Raw genomic sequence first — 16,203 nt, 5'->3', positions numbered from 1 at the left:
ACTGAAATACACACCCACGCAAGCCCTGTGGAGGAAAATGAAGGCTACCTTCTCTGAGTCACTTGCCAGTTGCATAATGGTTACCAGCAACCTTGGTACCATACAAACACACACAGAGAGCGAGGAGTGCCATCTGTTTGGTTTCTTTTTGCTATTATGCAGTACCTCCATCGTTCAGCTAGAGTAGTCAGGACAACGTGACAATCATCTGAACACAAGTCGCTCTGTCTTTTGTGTCTTCCCACCCACCCTGCTCCCAGTAACGGGAAAACCACTGTGCTCTATTGTATGGTTTTCTTGAGTCAAAGACACTCGACTTATGCATGATACAGAGAAAGCAAGTAGATATTTCACCCCCTCCCTCTAATCACTGGAAGACAATTAAACTGCGCAGCTATTAGGGTGAGGTGATCCAGACAAGGCACGTATGGAGAGGCTATTAGACTCCAACACCCATCAAGCCTCGCCAGCATAGCTAATGGCCAGGGATTATGGGAGTTGTAGTCCAACAAAACAACTGTGGTTCTTTATCTTTTAACTGAGTATTGTGGGCTTCACTGCCTTGGCTTGGGTGGCTTTTAAAAGTGGGCTAGAAACACTGAAAGAGCGTCGCCAGCATTTGTTAGATATGATAGATAAAGAGAACCTCCAGGTTCAAAACAAATTTACAATATATCTACCTAATCGTCAAAAGGAACCAGGAAGCTCCGTCAATAGACGGCGTTGCTGCGCTTCTGTCATTTATAGCTCTATGAGGAGGGGGAGGAAAGGTGTCTGTGAATGGGCGGGGAGAAGTGTCTCCAAACTAGCGTCGGCCAGAAGAGGGCAGAGACTCCATTGGCTGCGCGGCTTTGCGCCTGCTCAGAGCGAAAGTTCTAATTCTAATGATTGATGCTGAACCACGTGGGTTCCATTCTTGAAACCAGCTGCGCAACGATCGAGTTCAAGGAGACTCGGAGTGTCTCGCAGCAGCAGCAGCGGGAGGAAGAGGCGGCCGGCCGGCAGTCAGGAGCAGCGCTGGTGCAAATAGACCCAGGATCAACATGCCCAGGGGCAGCAGGAGCGTGGGATCCCGGTCGACTGTGGCCAGGTACGAGGGCAGTGTCTGAGCAGCGAGGTTGGCAGTGTCACCTTTAAATAAGAAAGGGCTTAGTTTTCAAAGGAGCAGTTGCAAGGACCCGAGGTTTATTGAGGTTACGCCCTCCCTCTGTCCTGGAAAAAAAACCTATCAACCCCTGCCTCATACCAGGAGGAAAGAAAAACCTATCTGTACACGCACATTTCTTTATGTATTTAGGTTATTGCGTTTATATCCTGTCGCTTCTCAAAGGACCTCAAGGTGACCTCTCTTCACTCCCTTCAGTTTTTGTGTCACAACAACCCTGTTAGGTAGGCAAGGTTAAGAGAGAACAGCTGGCCCAGCCATGGTCATGCAATGAGCTTCGTGTCTGTTTTCCCTAGCCTCAGACTGACTCTCTAACCACTACACCAGACTGTGTTTTGTTGGTCAAAAACGCCGAGTTCTGACACTGGAAATAGGTGAGGAAGTTTGGGGTGGCTCCCAATTCACATTTTCAAAAAAATAATAATAATTCATTGGGGAGGAGGTTGATTTTAATTTCTCTTCCGCCCTTCCTCCCAGAGATGCCCAGGGCAGCAGACACCAAAGGGTAGCAGTGAGAACTAAAGTAGAAACACAAAACTGTCATACTTACCACTAAGCAGGACCCCCGCCTTATAAAAGGACGTGCTTTATTCCCGTGATTGTAAGTTCATAGAATCGTAGAGTTGGAAGGGACCATGAGTCCAACCCTCTTGTCCTATGTGGGTCTCGAACCCATGACCCTGAGATTTAGAGTCTTATGCTCTACCAATTTAAGTTTTTAGCTGGGTTGTAACGTGTCCTGGGACCTTAGGGTGAAGGGTTGGTAAAAAATAGAAATAATTTCAAGGTCACTTAGGAACAGTATCTTTCAGCCATCAAATGCCCAGGAAAACAGGAATGTTTTAACCTTCCTCCTGAGAGATAATGAGGAGGGTGGCAGATGCATCTCAGCAGGGAGGGCATTCCACAAATTAGGAACCAACACCTAGAAGGTTCTGTCGTGCGTCACTGATTTGGAGTGTGGGTAGCTGAAGGTTGTTGGTTTGCTCATAGATTTGAAGACTACCAGTGAGATCAGGTTAAAATAATGAGATTCCACTTTTTAGAATGAGAAAAGGCTGTATAGAAGACTTAAACTGCAAAATCATATTGGTAGTGAGGATGCTATATTTCTTCCTTTCTAAAAAAAAATGTGGCTGTTTCGGTTTTATGGTGTGTGTTTTTGCAAGGTGCTCTTTTCTGGAACATTCTAAGGCTGTGTTTCTATAATCTCTCCCCTGGTAAAGTCAGCAGCAATGGTTTCCTGGGAAACATCCCCCCCCCCCCGGTTTTAGATTTCCCCCATCAATTTCCAACATTGAACTTGTTGCCTCGTGGAGGTGTTAAGATACCTTGAGGTCAGGATATTGGAAGACAGGAAGCTGACTAATACAGTCAGACAATTGGTCCATCTTGCTCAGTACAGTGGTACCTCCGGTTACGTACGCTTCAGGTTACAGACTCCGCTAACCTAGAAATAGTACCTCGGGTTAAGAACTTTGCTTCAGGATGAGAACAGAAATTGTGCCCCATTAGCTAAAGTGGTGTCTCAGGTTAAGAACGGACCTCCGGAACAAATTAAGTACTTAACCCAAGGTACTGTATTGCCTACACTGGCTGGCAGCAGCTCTCCAGGTTTGCAGACTAAAAATATTCACTAGAGAGTGGGCCAGAGATACTGTAAATAAATAAACACCATGCAAGGATTTGGGATGAGGAAGAGGGAGGACTAGAAAGTTCTGGATACAAATCTAATATATGAGTTGTATTTACTTGCTGTTTCACTAGATGGCAAAGATTGCCGAACATCCCAAGGTTACCTTTTTGAATTGCTGGTTGTGTTAACGTCAGTCTCGTGTTTAGATTGTTTTGAAAGAAAGTGAACTCTGCTCCCTGGTGGGTCAAAAGTAAACCAAAAGTTATGCCAGATTCAGCTAGCCAGTTGTGACAGCAGGAACCCACAAGGATTTGAACACAAGGGCTTTTGCCAGCACACTGGGGCTTCCCCCTTCCCCCTGTCTGCCCCACAAAATAGATTCAGGGGGCCATTGAGAGCAGTGTTAGATACCATATATAAGCTAGGTGCCAAATGGCCTCTTAGACCAGGGTTACAGTCGCCAAAACAGAATGCCTAGTTGCCATTTTTCAATACGACTTTTTGGTGGTTCCTGAAATTCATTCTGATTATGCAGATAAAATGTGATGGGTCGAATTCCACAGGATGTGTCACTAGTGTGTGAACACAGTCCAGATCCAAGGATCTCCTGGCATGCACCTCCAGATGGTGGAGACGCCAGGTGTCAGTCATCCTGGCGCCCGGGCATGTTGACTTGGTTGCAAGTGGCCGGCAGACAGGTGCAAAATGCGCCTGGCAAATTTTGAACTCTGGTTGAGAACACCCACACAATGGCATGGGGGGGCAAGAGATGGTTGTGTCACGTTTGTGTTGATGGAGCGATCTCCTTAGTGTGACATCAAATTCCTCCCATTGCATTGTAACCCACCCCTTGCCACTCCCCAGCAGGCTGTGACCCATCTAAAACCCGTATGGTTTTGATCTGTGGGCAACTTTTAAAATGAGGCTGCATTTTAAATTGCATTTTAACATGTATTTTAAATTGGGGTTTTTTTCTTATTATGTTTCTACTGTAATTTTACTGGTGTTAGCCGCCTTGAGCCCGGCTCTAGCCTGGGAGGGTGCGGTATAAATAAAATTTATTATTATTATTATTATTATTATTATTATTATTATTAAAAGTTTATTGTAACGGCCCCGCTTGATAGACCTGATAGAAATTTATAACATGATGCACTGCATGGGTTTGTGGGGGTCATAGTCCATCAGGTTGGAGAAGACCGCTCTGTTTGCAAACCCTGAACCAAGTTTCCATTGGTTCTTTTCTTTCCTCCTCTGTTTCTCTCAGCAGCCCAGCGCCATCTCATGCCCACCCCCCAGCTCACCCTCCTCCTTCGGCAATGGCTGCTCCAGCTCAGCCCCAACAGCCTGGCTTAATGGCCCAGATGGCTACGACTGCAGCAGGTGTGGCTGTCGGCTCTGCAGTGGGTCATGTGGTTGGTGGCGCACTCACCGGGGCCTTCAGCGGAGGGAGCAGCGCCGAGCCGGCCAAGCCAGCCAGTGGTGCTCTCCAGGTGAGGCTGTAATTGCCAAGTTGCTCTGTGTGTGTGTGTGTGTGTGTGTGTGTGTGTGTGTGTGTGTGTTGCTAAGGGTGCAGGAATGACTGCTAGCCTTCTAAATGCACAACTGGAATTTTCTGTGGGTTTGTCCTCCTTCATCTATATCGGTGCTTCTCAAACCTTCCTCTGCACCCACACTTTCAGGATAAAAAAATGGTTTGTGCTGCACCAATTTTTTTACCAACAAGAAATAATCAAACACAACAACTTTAAGATCTGATCCTGGGGCATCTGGAAAGTACAAAACAATGCAGCTACATAAGAACAGGAATCATTCCCAGAATATAATTATAAACAAGCTTCTTACGTATGTACCTTGAGTATGTGTACAAACTCGATAAGAGGCGTGAGCTTGCTTTTTCTCATTTACTGTATATTGGGTCTAATTTGAGATGAACAAACTCACCACCTCCTCAACACAGAGAAGCCTTTCTCTCTTCTGATCTTTCATATTTGACAGAGTTGAAAATCTCTGTTCACAACAGTATGCCGTGGAGAAATGTAGAAGAATAGCCAATTGTCTTGAAGAGAGTTGTGGATGCTGTTACTGGGTGTATATCCCCCCAAAATAATCTTGATCCTATCCTATCCTATACTGAAATGTTTACATTTTCTTTTATTGTCCTTGAATCTTCCTGCCACACTTTACATCCTCTCCTGCCATACCAGTGTGGTGCACCACACCCTTTGAGAACCGCTGATATGCCTTATGGTTATGCACTATAATGCAGCAAACAAGAAGATAAATCTCTGCCCTGAGGAGATTACAATCTAAAATCTGACACAGGAGAGTATTCATAGAATCTAAGAGTTGGATGGTACCCCAAGGGTCATTTTATTTTGTGAAATGCCCTGAGATCTTTTGATGAAGGGTGGTGTTGTCGTTTAGTCGTTTAGTCGTGTCGGACTCTTCGTGACCCCATGGACCAGAGCACGCCAGGCACTTCTGTCTTCCACTGCCTCCCGCAGTTTGGTCAAACTCATGCTGGTAGCTTCAAGAACACTGCCCAACCATCTCGTCCTCTGTCGTCCCCTTCTCCTTGTGCCCTCAATCTTTCCCAACATCAGGGTCTTTTCCAGAGAGTCTTCTCTTCTCATGAGGTGGCCAAAGTATTGGAGCCTCAGCTTCAGGATCTGTCCTTCCAGTGAGCACTCAGGGCTGATTTCCTTAAGAATGGAGAGGTTTGATCTTCTTGCAGTCCATGGGACTCTCAAGAGTCTCCTCCAGCACCATAATTCAAAAGTATCAATTCTTAGGCAATCAGCCTTCTTTATGGTCCTGCTTTCACTTCCATACATCACTACTGGGAAATGAAGGGTGGTAAATTATAATAATTACAGCAGCAACAACAACCACCCCCTGCCATGCAGGTATCCTGCTCACAGCCATCTCTGGGTTGGTTCGAACCACCAGCCATGGGCCTAATTCTGTCTGCTAGGCCTCTCCATTTGGCCCAGGAGACCATTCCAGCCAAGCCACCCCCAGCTGCCCTCCCAGCATTGTTGCATGCCACACACTCAGCAGAAAGACTTCTCTACCTGCCATGGGGGAGAAATGTCTGTGCATGCATATAAACCTATTTTATGCAAGGTGGGACGGGGGGGCGTGTTGGCCATCATTGGAGATGGAGAGGGTCTTGACCTCCGTGGGATGACTCTTGCCAGCTAAAAGTAGACACTTTGACGCTAAGCCGTTTGGCTATGGGTTTAATTAAAGGCCTGGAAGATTAGCTTGGTAGAGCTGTCCTAGGTTAATCGGGAGACGTTACGTCTGCAAAACCATTTCCCCCTGGGTGAAGTCCCTTCTCAGAAAGGTTCACCTGCGGTTATTTACTCCTCTCTTTCCCTTGTCCACAGGAGTCCAGGCCGCAGCCAGCCTATCAGGGATCCCAGTTTGGCCCCTGCCACTACGAGATAAAGCAGTTCCTTGACTGCGCTACCAACCAGAGCGACCTAACGTTGTGCGAGGGCTTCAACGAGGCCCTGAAGCAGTGCAAGTACAACAGCGGTGAGTGTTTCGGCACAGAGGTGAGAGGCAGTGCCTCATCACCTGGTTCTCTGTTGGGGTTTGAGAGAGGGCTGTGAGTTTCCTAACCCTGAGAGGGTCCCTGCTACTGCTCTGAAGCCAATGCACTAGGAGCATATCCAGCCTTGTCAAAATGGAACAAAACTGGGCAAGAGCATACGGTCCTAGAGGGGATTTGGAGGTCATAGAGTCCAATCAGTGGAGACGGGTCCATAAGAGCAAATAGGGCACTCACTGCCCCACCAAACTCAGGCAGCATGCACCAGTCTGCCTTCTGACTTACAGCCAGTGCAGTGGTTGGCACCGCCTATCAGCTTCTTCCTCCTCCTCCTCCAATTAGTTGGCTCTGCTTGGCATTCGCTGTGGCGCCACCTACTGTTGGCCTCCCTGCCTTCCACCTTACCAATGCTAATGGGCTTGTTTGTTTGTTAAGAGTGCTGGGAATTGCAGTTCTGTGCAAGGGGAGGGAAACTACAGTTCCCGAGATTCTTTACAGACAAGCAGTATGCGCTAAATGTGCTTTAAGTGTTTGGCATCACCTTCAGGTGCCAGCTGTCTACTCTGTGCTGAAACTGAGCCTGTTATTCTTCCTTTCTGCAGGGGTTACTTCCCTCCCATGAAGACATTTTAGCACTAATGCCGCAAAATGAGAAGAACCTGGAAAGAGCAACAAACCAAAGGAGCCCAGAAGGGCTAGGGACTGGAAGACAGAGACAGATGAGGGATCTGACCAGATTGGCACAAAAAAAAGCTCTCTAGTGTTGTTCTCAGTTGTAGGCTGGCAAACAAGGAGAATTCTAGTTGAAATTCTTATAGCAGAGTTTTAAGGATCTGGGTCCCACTTGAATTCTTGTAGAGAAATGTAAAATAAAAGGAGATGGTTTTATTTTAATCTACAACTTGTCTATATGTTTCTGTTGATTGAAACACACGTGTGCGCTCATATACATTTTCGTTAACCACTCTGAGGTGTGTTGTAGTGGTCAGAGTGGCAGACTAGGACCTGGGAGAGACCTCTCTGAAGCTCACAGAGCGACCTTGGGCAAGTCACTTACTCTCAACCAAACCTACCTCGTAGGGTAGTTGTGGTGGATTAAATGAGAAAGGGGAAAGCCATGTATTCCACTTTGGGCTCCTTGGAGAAAAAGGTGGGATATAAATAGAATCTATAAATTGGCCAGCTGGATGAGGCTACTGGCTCATCTAGTCCAGCATTGTGTTCTCACAATGGCCAACCACGTGCCCCTGTGGGAAGCCCGCAAACAGGGTCTGAGTTTTCCTGCAGTTTCCAGCAACTGGTATTCAGAAACATTACTGCCTCCAACCGTGGAGGTGAAAGTTAGACTCTGTGGTTAACCTGTGACACACAGCACAGTGCTATTTGGAGGTGCATGCAACCCTGAACCCCCAAATCAACAATAGCATGATCACCACCCACAACACCAATATTAATGTTAACCCTAACGCAAACCTGAACCCAAACCCCAAACTTATCTCTAATGCTAACCATAAAAGGTAAAGGGTAAAGGGACCCCTGACCATTAGGTCCAGTCGTGACCAACTCTGGGGTTGCGGCACTCATCTCGCTTTATTGGCCGAGGAAGCCAGTGTACAGCTTCTGGGTCATGTGGCCAGCATGACTAAGCTGCTTCTGGCGAACCAGAGCAGCGCACGGAAACGCCGTTTACCTTTCCGCCGGAGCGGTACCTATTTATCTACTTGCACTTTGACGTGCTTTTGAACTGCTAGGTTGGCAGGAGCAGGGACCAAGCAACAGGAGCTCACCCTGTCGCAGGGATTTGAACTGCCGACAAATCCTAGACTCTGTGGTTTAACCCACAGCGCCACCCGCATCCTTAATGCTAACCATCACCCCAAACCTAATCTTAACTCCCAACATTAACCCTAACCCCAGCTGTAACCTCAAACCTAGCTGTAACCCTAACCTTAACCCCAGAACTAAGCCTGGCACATTTATTCATTTATAATTAATTGCATTGCCCTTCATCAGAAGATGTTAGGGCGGTTCGCAAGATACAAGCTAAAAGTGCAAAAACATAAAACACAAAACAATAATCACCCCTGCTCCCTCACAGAAGCACATTTAAAAGGCTGTAGAATATTAATCGGGTTGAAGAGGAACGATTTTGCCTGATGCCTAGAGATATATAATGAAGGCACCAGGCGAGCCTCTTTGGGGAGAGCATTCCACAAACGGACCCACTAAGAGAAGGGCCATTCTCAAGTTGCCACCCTCTGGACCACATGTGGAAGAGGCACATGAAGAAAGGCCTTGGATGCTCAATGCAGAGTCTGGGTGGGTTTATATGGGGAGAAGCAGTCCTTGAGGTATTGCAGTCCTGAGCTGTTTTAACACTAACCCCAACCTAAGCTAAACCCTAACCCTAAACCTACTGATGTCAGCTGATGGGCAGGAGAACAGGGTTTAATCCTGCATGGTTTGTGCAGCCCCCTAGTCTAAGCAGAGATTAAAGTGGGAGAGATCCTTGCAAAGGCTGGCAAAAGCGTTGGCGAGTCTCCCTGAGCTAGGAGAGAGATCAGGCGCAAAAGGCTCAGGACCGCAATACCTCAAGGACTGCCTCTTTCCATATGAACCTACCTGGACCCTGAGATCATCTTCCGAGGCCCTCCTTCGTGTGCCGGCTCCTCGAGATATCCAGAGGGTGGCAACACGAGAACAGGGCCTTCTCTGCAGTGGCTCCATGTCTGTGGAATGCTGTTCCCTGGGAAGTTCGCCTGGTGCCTTCATTATACACTTTTAGGCACCAGGCAAAAACATTCCTTTTTAACCAGGCCTTTGGTTGACTTGATTGACATCCTATACCCTTTTAAAAATAAAGCTTTTTTGCGGGGGGGGGGGGTTATTGGATTATTGTTTTCATTTTGATTTTACTGTATATACAGTGTTACCTTGGGTTACCCACGCTTCAGGTTACATACACTTCAGGTTACAGACTCTACTACACCCGGAAATAGTACCTCGGGTTAAGAAGTTTGCTTCAGGATGAGAACAGAAATTGTGCTCTGGCGGTGCGGTGTCAGCAGGAGGCCCCATTAGCTAAAGTGGTACTTCAGGTTAAGAACAGTTTCAGGTTAAGAACGGACCTCCGGAATGAATTAAGTACTTAACCTGAGGCACCACTGTATTGTGATACTTTTGGTAAACTGTATTGTGATACTTTTGGTAAACTTCTGGGTATAAGGCGGTATATAAATTCAATTAGTAAAATAAAAATAAGAATAAACCTCAGGGCTGTGATGTCAAAGGCTGCTCACTGTAGCAACACGGTGGCTTGCTTCCTTCCTTCACTGCCTGGGCTGGGGGGAGGACAAAGTGAAGGAGAGAAAGGAGCTTCATTCCGCTTCATTCCACCCCCACAACAGCCCCCTGCTGTCCAAAGAGCCCTAAAGAAGCTCTTTCTGGTGTTTCTTGCATCTTCAGCAGGAATGCTGAAAGGGATATTGGCATCAGATGCCATAATGACCTCAAGCTGCAGACTGCCCAACTCTCAAATCTGGCCCAGGAGGCTGATCCCTATGATCCCTGATTGAAAAACAGATGGGATGGAGTCAACATAGGAAGGAAAACTGAGGCCAGGGTCAGCCAACAGTTCCTGCAATTGGGGCTGCCTTCTGTAGGTGGCTGGGGGGAACAAGAGCAGCAAGTGACCCCCATTGCAAGGCCAGACTAGCAACAGAAAGGCTTTCTAACATAGGGATGCAGTCCAGCGTGATACTCAGCTCCCGGTCTTCAAAAAGGCTTGTCTGGACTGCTGCTAGATATTTCCACTTCTTTCTTTTCTAAGTAGAAGTAAAAGATTACCATTCCAACATTCCAACCTGCCCCAGCCCTGCCCTGCTTTTCCCAACCCAAAGGCATCGTTCAAATGTAAACTATAATAGTAAAGTTCATGCGAACACAGAACTGGAGGGAGATGGAAAGTTGCTGCTATCAATATGAAGGAAAATATTTTCTGGAATGCAGAAGGTAAAATTAGTCTTTGTTCGTGTGCTGATCACTAGTCTGCCATTAAGGTCTCTTATTTTTTTGTACTAGGGAAACAAAGTTTTTGCATCAGTTTTTCAGAAAATTCTAGTTCCCAAATTATATTATACCGTTTTTGTACGTTTAAACCGTTTGCTTCTTTCCAGTTTCTAGCTAGAATATTTTTGCCACCAATAAGTAAGCTAATAAATTATTATGCAATTAGCCTATGTTGTCTCCACTGGATATACTGAAACGCCCCCCCAGTTCTTTTGTTATTTCTTTAAAAAAAACTCATCCCAGAACTAGGTGGATATTTCCGGTTCTGATACTATTTTCTTCCTTCCCTGCTCCCCTTTTCCTTCCTATTCCTCTCCCACTTCTTATTCTTCTTTCTTTCGTTTTTCTTCTTCTCTGGCTGCTCTCAAAAGGATAGACTAGAAGCAATTCACTCGATTCCTTCCCTCCCTCACTTAAAAACACACAAACGGTCATGGCTGCTCTTTGCCACAAGAGGGTTCTCTGGTCTCCTCCCTGATTAGCTTAGAAGCACTCTAAATGCGCTATAAACTCATTTGGCCCCTAAGGAAAATGCCTGAGCCCATTCTGAACAGCTGAGAGCCAAGTGCATGCTGGGAAATGTAGTTCCAAGGGAGAGAAATGCACCTGCCAGTCCAACCTCCCAGGAACCAGAAGTAAGGAACATGTTTAAAACCTCTACCGTATTTACTCGAGTCTAATGTGCACCTTTTTTGCCAAATTACGTTGCGAAAATTAGCATGCATATTAGAATTGATGGTGCATTAGACTCAAGTAAATATGGTAATTCTCATCAAGAGCCTTCTGGGCACCATGAGATTTCCATGTGAGCTTTCCTGCGCCCACAGGCACCACGTTGGGAACCCCAGGGTTAGAGTCTTGTTGCATGAGGATGAGGTTGAAATCTTACCATAGCCACTCTGCCTCAGCCCAACTACTTTGCAGGGTTGTTTTAGAGCAGGGTTTCATCTACTTGCACTTTGACGTGCTTTCGAACTGCTAGGTTGGCAGGAGCAGGGACTGAGCAACAGGAGCTCACCCCGTTCCGGGGATTTGAACCGCCGACCTTCTGATCAGCAAGTCCTAGGCTCTGTGGTTTAACCCACAGCACCACCCGCGTCCCTTTTAGAGGATATAATACAGCTCAAATCCCCACTTAGTCCTGTAGCTCAGTTAGTTGAGTGACAGCTGTCATGAAGACTAAATGTTGGGCCAGTCACTCTCCCTCAGCCTAACCTACCTTGCAGGGTCATTGTGAGGATAACATGGGAGTTGGAGCATTCTGTATGGCACCTGATGAGCGCCTTGGAAGGAAAGGTGGTAAAGAAATGAAATTTCCTGGGACAGGATATGGGTTTTCAAGGCACAAGTCGAAGTCACTTTGCTTTCAGGCACCCAAACCTGAGATGTTCTCTGGGCCTCTTGTCCTTCTCTCAAGCACTTTCCCACTGCTCCTAAGAATAGCCGCAATGTAACAGGAGGAGCAAACCTCCTGCTGAAGCACAGAGGCTTCACCAGGTTATGCAAATGCTAGCAGAGTATAAAGAGGTTAAACCTCTTTGGAATCTGTCCCAAATGTGGGTTCATCGCCTATCCCAGACAGGAGAGGACAAATGAGACTTTTGCAGGACCGTTTTCCTGCCCCCTAGAAATGTCACCTAGGCTGGTTCTCCCATTGCCCTGTGCTATTAGGGCTGGTGAGAGGCACAGAATCATTTCGTCCACGCTAATGCACTTGGAGCTTATTGCTTGCAGATGAACGTGGAGAGGTGACGCTTTTACATTTTGAGGGAGGGAGGGGCTTATTCCTTCTGGTTTCAGCACGATGGAAAGGATTATCGTCCTTCTGTCAGAAGGAGATTGCTTATACGCTACCGGAGGTGTCAACATTAACTTGCAAGGCCCTAAATGATGTAGGACCCAAATACAGGAAGAAGGGTCTACTTATCCCAGCTTGTTGAGCTTGGCAGAGGAGGAGCTTGTTGGGTGAAGCCTGCTAGAGCCTTCTCTGTGGTGGCACCTTGCCTATGAAACTCCCTTTCCTTGGTGGTACAGTTGGCTTCTTCATTATGTTATGAGTTTGGGGGAGAGGAAGTAGGTTGTATGCAAGACCTTTCTACCCCTGGACCCAGCAAGTGTTGGAATATAAGCCAGGTTAGCTTCCCGTGTTAAGGCGATAGCCTGGGAGATGGGCCATTAAGGGAAACAAAGGAAAAGGTGAGACTAGCTTACAGTTGGTCAGAAGACAAAGCCAGAGTTTGGAGCAGAGTTTGCACTGGTGAATTAAAGCAGCAAGGTGGAGAGAGAGTCAGGGTAAAGTTTGAGAGCAATGTTAAAATTTTCTGTTTGAATCCAAGGCTGCGGCTATGGGAGAAATAAGACGCTTTTGTGGTGTTAATGCTGTGAACCACTCCATCATTTGTGTGTGAATAAATCATGTATCATAAAGACACCACCACCTCTGCTGTGTCTCATTCCAAAAGGATACATGAAAGCACCTGGAACCCTGGGAATCTTGCACCACTCAGAGATTGGAGTGGCACGCAACAATTATTTGGTTGCTTCACTTTTTTAACCAGGCTTTTGGAGGGGATTTGTTTTATTTATTTATTGAGAGATTTCTAGACCAGGAATGGTCACAAAATAAGGTAAAATAAATACATGGAATTGTAGAGCTAGAAGGGACCCCGAGGGTCATCTAGTCCAACCCCCTGCAATGCAGGAATCTTTTTGCCCAACGTGGGTCTCGAACCCACAACCCTGAGATTAAGAGTCTCATGCTCTTACTGACTGAGCTACATTAACGTCACAAGGTTTGTAAATGTAGAGAAAACCAAACGTGAAATAATGCCCACGACTGTGTTGTTAATTTTGCTTGTATTTTAATATAAGTTTTAAATTGTTAACAATTGCTATTACTGGAATGGTATTGCTTTAATGTATTGATTTTGGAGCATAAACTGCACTGGGATTGCAACTGATGAAGGGTGGTTTAGAAACTGAACTAATTAATTAATAGTTATATAAATAAGAAGGGTGATGCAATGGCCTTTCAGGACCACTTTTCATATCCCAAATGTTCAGCATAACTTCTTTTCAGTACCAGGACTCCGGTCCAGGAACATGCAAAGCAGCAGTGAAAAGGATATTGGATCTGAACATTTCTGCCTGGATAGCACCATTGGCTACAGCATAGCGCTGACAGCGCCAAGGTTGCAGGTTCGATCCTCATATGGGACAGTTGCATATTCCTGCATTGCAGGGTCCCTTCCAACTCTACAATTCTATTATTCTATGCACAGAGTGCCTTTCTTCCACTACTGAAAACTCAAAGGCTCCAGCCTTGAGCCCATTGCCTTTTCTTCTGGAAAACAACTTTACTGTGCAATTTTTGTTGTGTGCTTGGGAAACCAAGGAACAACCCAAGGTCACAGGAGTCCATCTAGGAACATTTTGCTCATTTTTCTTTTACACCAATAACAACTCTGTGAAGCAGCCGAGAGAGAGAGAGAGAGAGAGAGAGAGAGAGAGAGAGAGAGAGACCCAAGGTCACCCAGGAAGCTTCTGGGCTTAGTGGGGATTTGAACCCTGGTCCCCCAGGTCCTAGTCCAAACACGACCCCAAGGGTTTTGACCTTGCTTCCTTCCCAAAAGGGAGTCTCACAAAACCTTTTCTTCATAGGCCATATATTTATTCTTGAAGCAGATGGCATCCAAGGAATCTTTCCTGGTATCTCAGTAGGAACTGATCGAAATAACCCCACCCCACCCCCATGAACCTCAGACACATTTGGCCCAAACAGGAACCGTTTCCCCCTTTCCCTCAATCCTTCCTCCGCGTCCAGCGAGGCTGGTGTCGGACGTGGGGTCCCCCACATCTCGGTGGGGCGATTTCTCCTTTAAGAGCCCACCGGCTGTGCTTTAAAGGGGGTCCTTGGCTTGCCAGCAGCTGTCTTCACCCCCATCTGGTTGGTAGGGACATGTGTGCTGTCCCCTCCCCTTGGCCTTTTTAAGATGGAACCTGATCCCCCTTCCCAGGGCTGATAATACTTATTGAGGACTGGTCACGTGGGCTGGTTTTGACAGGTGCAGCTGCAAAGCAGGCAGACAACCACCGCACAGCCTGAACAGTCTTGGGGGGAACCTTGTCCTCCGACAGGAGCTGAGGGGAGCAAAAGGGAAGGAAGGGGGCTGCTGCAGAGCGTGAGGGAGAGCAAGGGAGGAGAGAGAAAAGGGGGGAAAGGGGGCGCAAGAAGGAAGAAGGCAACATGTCGACCACACACATAGAGACCCACGTCCAGTACAACCACTCGTACATGATGACGGAGGACTACATGGCACAGGAAGAAGACTGGGACCGCGACCTGCTGCTCGACCCAGCCTGGGAGAAGCAACAGCGAAAGGTAGGGGGACAAGGGACGGGGTGGGCAGGCTTGGATCAAGGACCAGGCCGTAGCGGACTTTCCGTCACCGGGAGAGGTGTCAAGGATGGTCACGCAACCAACTTTTTTTGCTTTGCTGGTTCTTCGTTTCTGTTTGGTTCCTGTGCTTTTTGTTTTTTTAAAAATGGTGGCAATGTTGCATTCACATATATTTAAATAAGTTATTGTGTGGCTAGAGAGTGTGGTTTTAAAAAAATATATCCCATAAAGCTGCTAAAAATGCAGAGGGCAGCTCTCCACAGATGTCATTCTGAATAGGACAACCCTGCACGGTTGTTTTATTTCCGTAGACACCAGTAAAAGATTGCAAGAGGTTCCGGGGCGTCCCTTTCCCTTGTGGGGCGGCGAAAGGCCTTGGATGGGCCTCAATGGAAATGATGGAAGATGGGCATCAATGCTTCCCAAATTTAAGAGGTTGCTGTGGTGATGGAAGCACTATGACCCCCTCGAGCAGGCTGGAGCTGATGGAAGTGGTAGCCCTAAACAGCTGGAAGGCTGCGGTGGAGAAATTTACTCCAAGTGTCTGAGGAGGTCTTTGCTTCTCCAGAATGATTTGTTGCCCCCAAACACTGTGTTTTCTTTCATGTTTGCTGCCCGATTCTGCGCCATGTTGAGGTTCTCGAGAACCCTGCGGGCCTTTAAACTTACAAGCAGACAGTGCATTGCAGGCAGGGGAGGGGGCAGCCCCTTGGAGCCAGCTGCCACCCCGGAGCATCAGATGCTGTTGGCTGCAGCTGTCCCTTGCCATCACCCAGATCCTTATCCTATATGGAACCACAAGTGACATTTTGGGCAGAGTACGTCAGAAGAGACTCGCACCAGGGCCAGGGGTGGGTCCAGAAAGAAAGGGGGAAGGAGAGCATATGTCAGTGCAGTGGCATCTATCGAGGGCCCGGGCTGCGTCTGAGCTATGCCTGGAATGATGGAGACCCAAGGGAGAGGGGAAGGAATCGGCTAAATATATCCGTGTGTGGCAGTGGGGAACATGTCCTAAGCTAAGCTTTGAAATAATACCACAGATGGGGGATGTCCTAATCGCAAATGTTCAGAGGCAGAACAGCCCTAGGCCCTTTCTCCACCTTGGCAACATAACTCAGGGCTGCATTCTGCTGTTGCACCTCTTGGCGCCTTAAATTTGGAGTGTGGAAAAAGCGCCAGAGAGAGATCAGGCTCGTTCACCACATTGTCAAATGAAAAGCATCGGCGTAAGTCTTTCAGGGCCCCACCCAGAGAAAACTGCTCTAAGACTTGCATCAAAGGCCGACGTTTCGCTGGGGTGTATCTCTTCCCATACCGACGCTACCACAACTGAAAAATCCACATGTGACGATGCTGCTCAGGGCTGGGAAGAA

The 16,203-nt window shown here is 47.2% G+C and overlaps 2 protein-coding genes and 1 long non-coding RNA gene across 4 annotated transcripts in view; 2 read left to right on the top strand and 1 right to left on the bottom strand.

Moving 5' to 3' along the window:
- Positions 1-16,203, bottom strand: part of LOC309359152 — a 51,829-nt gene that overhangs the window by 4,573 nt on the left and 31,053 nt on the right. The window lies entirely within an intron of this gene.
- Positions 873-7,264, top strand: CHCHD10 (coiled-coil-helix-coiled-coil-helix domain containing 10). 2 transcript variants are annotated; one of them, XM_081892604.1, is made up of 4 exons: positions 873-1,090; positions 4,072-4,294; positions 6,197-6,347; positions 6,966-7,264. In XM_081892604.1, exons 1-4 carry the CDS (start codon positions 1,044-1,046, stop codon positions 6,983-6,985), a joined length of 441 nt encoding a protein of 146 aa, XP_081748730.1. In that variant the 5' UTR covers positions 873-1,043; the 3' UTR covers positions 6,986-7,264. The 2 variants fall into 2 exon arrangements, with proteins under 2 accessions (XP_081748730.1, XP_081748729.1); XM_081892603.1 differs by having other exon boundaries at positions 874-1,090; positions 4,069-4,294.
- ACTN3 (actinin alpha 3) overlaps positions 14,482-16,203 on the top strand; it is a 41,491-nt gene continuing 39,769 nt past the window's right edge. Inside the window, exon 1 of the mRNA XM_081892293.1 lies at positions 14,482-14,812. Coding sequence (XP_081748419.1) covers positions 14,678-14,812 — 135 coding nt within the window. The 5' untranslated portion in view covers positions 14,482-14,677. The remainder of the gene's footprint in view (positions 14,813-16,203) is intronic.

This window comes from Podarcis melisellensis, assembly GCF_964234715.1.
Source record: "Podarcis melisellensis genome assembly, chromosome: 16".
NCBI lineage: Eukaryota > Metazoa > Chordata > Lepidosauria > Squamata > Lacertidae > Podarcis > Podarcis melisellensis.
The sequence above is the reverse complement of the archived record's forward strand: the minus strand, read 5'-3'. Positions and strand labels throughout refer to the sequence as shown.

Excerpts from the sequence above, each read along its gene's own strand:
- CHCHD10 (XM_081892603.1), top strand. The coding sequence starts at position 1,044 with ATGCCCAGGGGCAGCAGGAGCGTGGGATCCCGGTCGACTGTGGCCAG. Across the intron at positions 4,295-6,196 it reads CAGCCAGTGGTGCTCTCCAG|GAGTCCAGGCCGCAGCCAGC; the intron begins GTGAGGCTGTAA and ends CCTTGTCCACAG. Across the intron at positions 6,348-6,965 it reads GCAGTGCAAGTACAACAGCG|GGGTTACTTCCCTCCCATGA; the intron begins GTGAGTGTTTCG and ends TCCTTTCTGCAG.